General features: G+C 40.9%; 1 protein-coding gene across 1 annotated transcript; it reads left to right on the forward strand.

The window, feature by feature from the left end:
- The first annotated feature begins 1,346 nt into the window (after window positions 1-1,346).
- On the forward strand, window positions 1,347-1,907 carry LOC145110715 (uncharacterized). Its single transcript, XM_079047089.1, has 2 exons — window positions 1,347-1,545; window positions 1,594-1,907. The coding sequence occupies exons 1-2, from the start codon at window positions 1,347-1,349 to the stop codon at window positions 1,905-1,907; spliced, it is 513 nt and encodes a 170-aa protein (XP_078903215.1).
- Window positions 1,908-2,381: the final 474 nt, after the last annotated feature.

Raw genomic sequence — 2,381 nt, forward strand, 5'->3', positions numbered from 1 at the left:
AAGGTCAACTCAAATCTGGTCAAAGTCAACTTTGGTCAAAGTCAACATCCAGTTGACTTGACTCGCCGAGTTGGCCTACTAACTCGTCGAGTCCATACTCCTCTAACCCAATACGAACCCCGACTCTACTCGTCGAGTTTAGCAAGAACTCGACGGGTTCTCCTTCAATCATACCATCGGGACCATCTTCATCCGACTCGCCGAGTTCATCTCCCCCATATGAATGTGTCTAGTCTATGACTCGCCGAGTTGTATGAACAACTCGTCGAGTCCATCTTCATGGATTGGGAGATTGCCTTGGACTCGTCAAGTTTTCTCAAACACTCGCCGAGTCCCATGATTCCCAGGTCTATAATCTCATCCATCTTTGTTGAGTCCTTCTCTAGACTCAACCCCCCAAAACAACAAAGGTTGGGGAACCACTACCCGACTCGCCGAGTCCCAAGAACAACTCCTCGAGTCCACTAAAGTCCATGTCCATAAACTCGATTTCTGTTAAGCTCATCTTGTTGAATCATGGCAGTGACCCTCTTAAACTTCGTCTACCGCAACTCTCAAGATCTGCAGTCATCATTGATCAACTACCGCATCCACAGTCACTATCTTACATTGTTAGATTAGTCTTTTATCTGTTTGTCTTAGTATACACTCTTTTGTCCAGTATGCCTTGCATGGCTACTCTTAACAGATAGGATAATGTAATATGTGATTCTCTATAAATAGAGCTCATTCTTTCTCATTTAAAACAACCAAAAAACGGAAAAAAACACACCGCATCTTGCAATTCATACCTTGTGTTATTTCTCTCATCTTTTTCTTATCTTCAAAGTTCATCTTAATACAACTGAACATCATCTCTCTTCGGAGCAAGTCACTAGTGACTTATTCACTAAGTTTGATCTCACTTACTAACTTGGTTTGGATGCATTCCTTGTTAAGAATCAACTTAAGTGTATACTTGATATAATACATGTTGTCTTTTATATTTCCTTTACATTTCCGCACCTAACTCACCAATTATCTAACTCTAACTTACTATTATTGTTGAGCTTTTTAGATCCTTTGAGATAAACTATTCAGCAACTATACTTATTCTAACGTTTGTTCAAGCGTGTCTCAAGTTCTTCTCTCAACAATTGGTATCAGAGCCAAAGTGGTTGCTCTTTGAAACAAAACTCTGATCTTCAAAAGGCTTTCTATACCACTAAAGCTAATTTCTTAAAAAAAACTTTTCAAAACTAGGAAATATAGCACAGGCATTATCTCTCAATGTATCAAACAGTGTTGGTGGTTCGAACAGAGCACCAATACTCGTGGCAAATGAATACCATCACTGGTCCCATCGAATGGAGAGATACTTAAGAAGACGTGGGAGAGACATATGGAGGTCTGTTGAAGAAGGTACTTATGTTCCTGTTCTTACCCCAGTACAAGCCGATGGAGCCACAGCTAGGCTAGGAGGAGGTCAACCAGCCTTGAATCGTCCAACCAAAGACGATCTTGACAAAATGGAGAGTGACGCTATTGCTTTTTATGAGATTTCGTGTGGAGTTCCTCCTGACAACTTCGATATCATCATAAACTGTAAATCAGCAAAAGAGATATGGGATGTCCTCAAGAACCTGTATGAAGGAACTGAACAAGCCCAAGATAAAAAGCTTACTACTGCACTCAATGAGTTTAACAACTTTAAAGCTCATGCGGGAGAAAGCTTAGAAGATTTATTCAAGAGGTTTAATCTGATAGTGACTAAACTATCCAATGCTGGCACCGTAAGAAGCAACCATGAAACAAACCTTCAGTTCTTGAACGGTTTGGGAAGACACTGGACGACAGCTAAAATGATTGTTCAAGGGGATAGGAAAATTCATTCTCTGTCTCTCTATAAGCTCTACGGAGAACTGTAAGCCCAAGAGTCTACGGTACTCAAGGAATGTGCAGACTTCGGTGGTCCACTAGCTCTCATAGCACAATCTCCTCATTCTCAATCATATCCCACCTCGTATGACTCTCCACCGCAGTCATATGAAGCAGACTCAGAGTATGACGACGAAGAAGAATTCCAGAATGCAATAGCTCTTGTTAGTCAACAATTCAATAGATTACCACCTCCTTCATTCCGAAAGAACCAACAATACAACCAACTACCTTTCAACCGCAACTTCCAAAACAACCACTCTCGTTTCACTAAAAATCCTCACCCTCACCCTCCACTGCAGTCCCAAAATACTCAAACCAAAGAAGTCCCGAAGTCCATTCAAATCACTGACTCTTGTACTCCTTCGGAAGACAAAAGTGATGTTGTGATATGTCACAAGTGCAACAAAGAGAATCGTTTTGCCAAAGACTGCAAAGCAAATGTAGTAAAAGATAGAGCATTC

This window comes from Lactuca virosa, chromosome 1 (assembly GCF_052849685.1).
Source record: "Lactuca virosa cultivar CGN04683 chromosome 1, Lactuca_virosa_CGN04683_v6, whole genome shotgun sequence".
In the NCBI taxonomy this organism is placed as follows: domain Eukaryota; kingdom Viridiplantae; phylum Streptophyta; class Magnoliopsida; order Asterales; family Asteraceae; genus Lactuca; species Lactuca virosa.

Excerpts from the sequence above, each read along its gene's own strand:
- LOC145110715 (XM_079047089.1), top strand. The coding sequence starts at position 1,347 with ATGGAGAGATACTTAAGAAGACGTGGGAGAGACATATGGAGGTCTGTT. Across the intron at positions 1,546-1,593 it reads TGCTTTTTATGAGATTTCGT|CAAAAGAGATATGGGATGTC; the intron begins GTGGAGTTCCTC and ends ACTGTAAATCAG.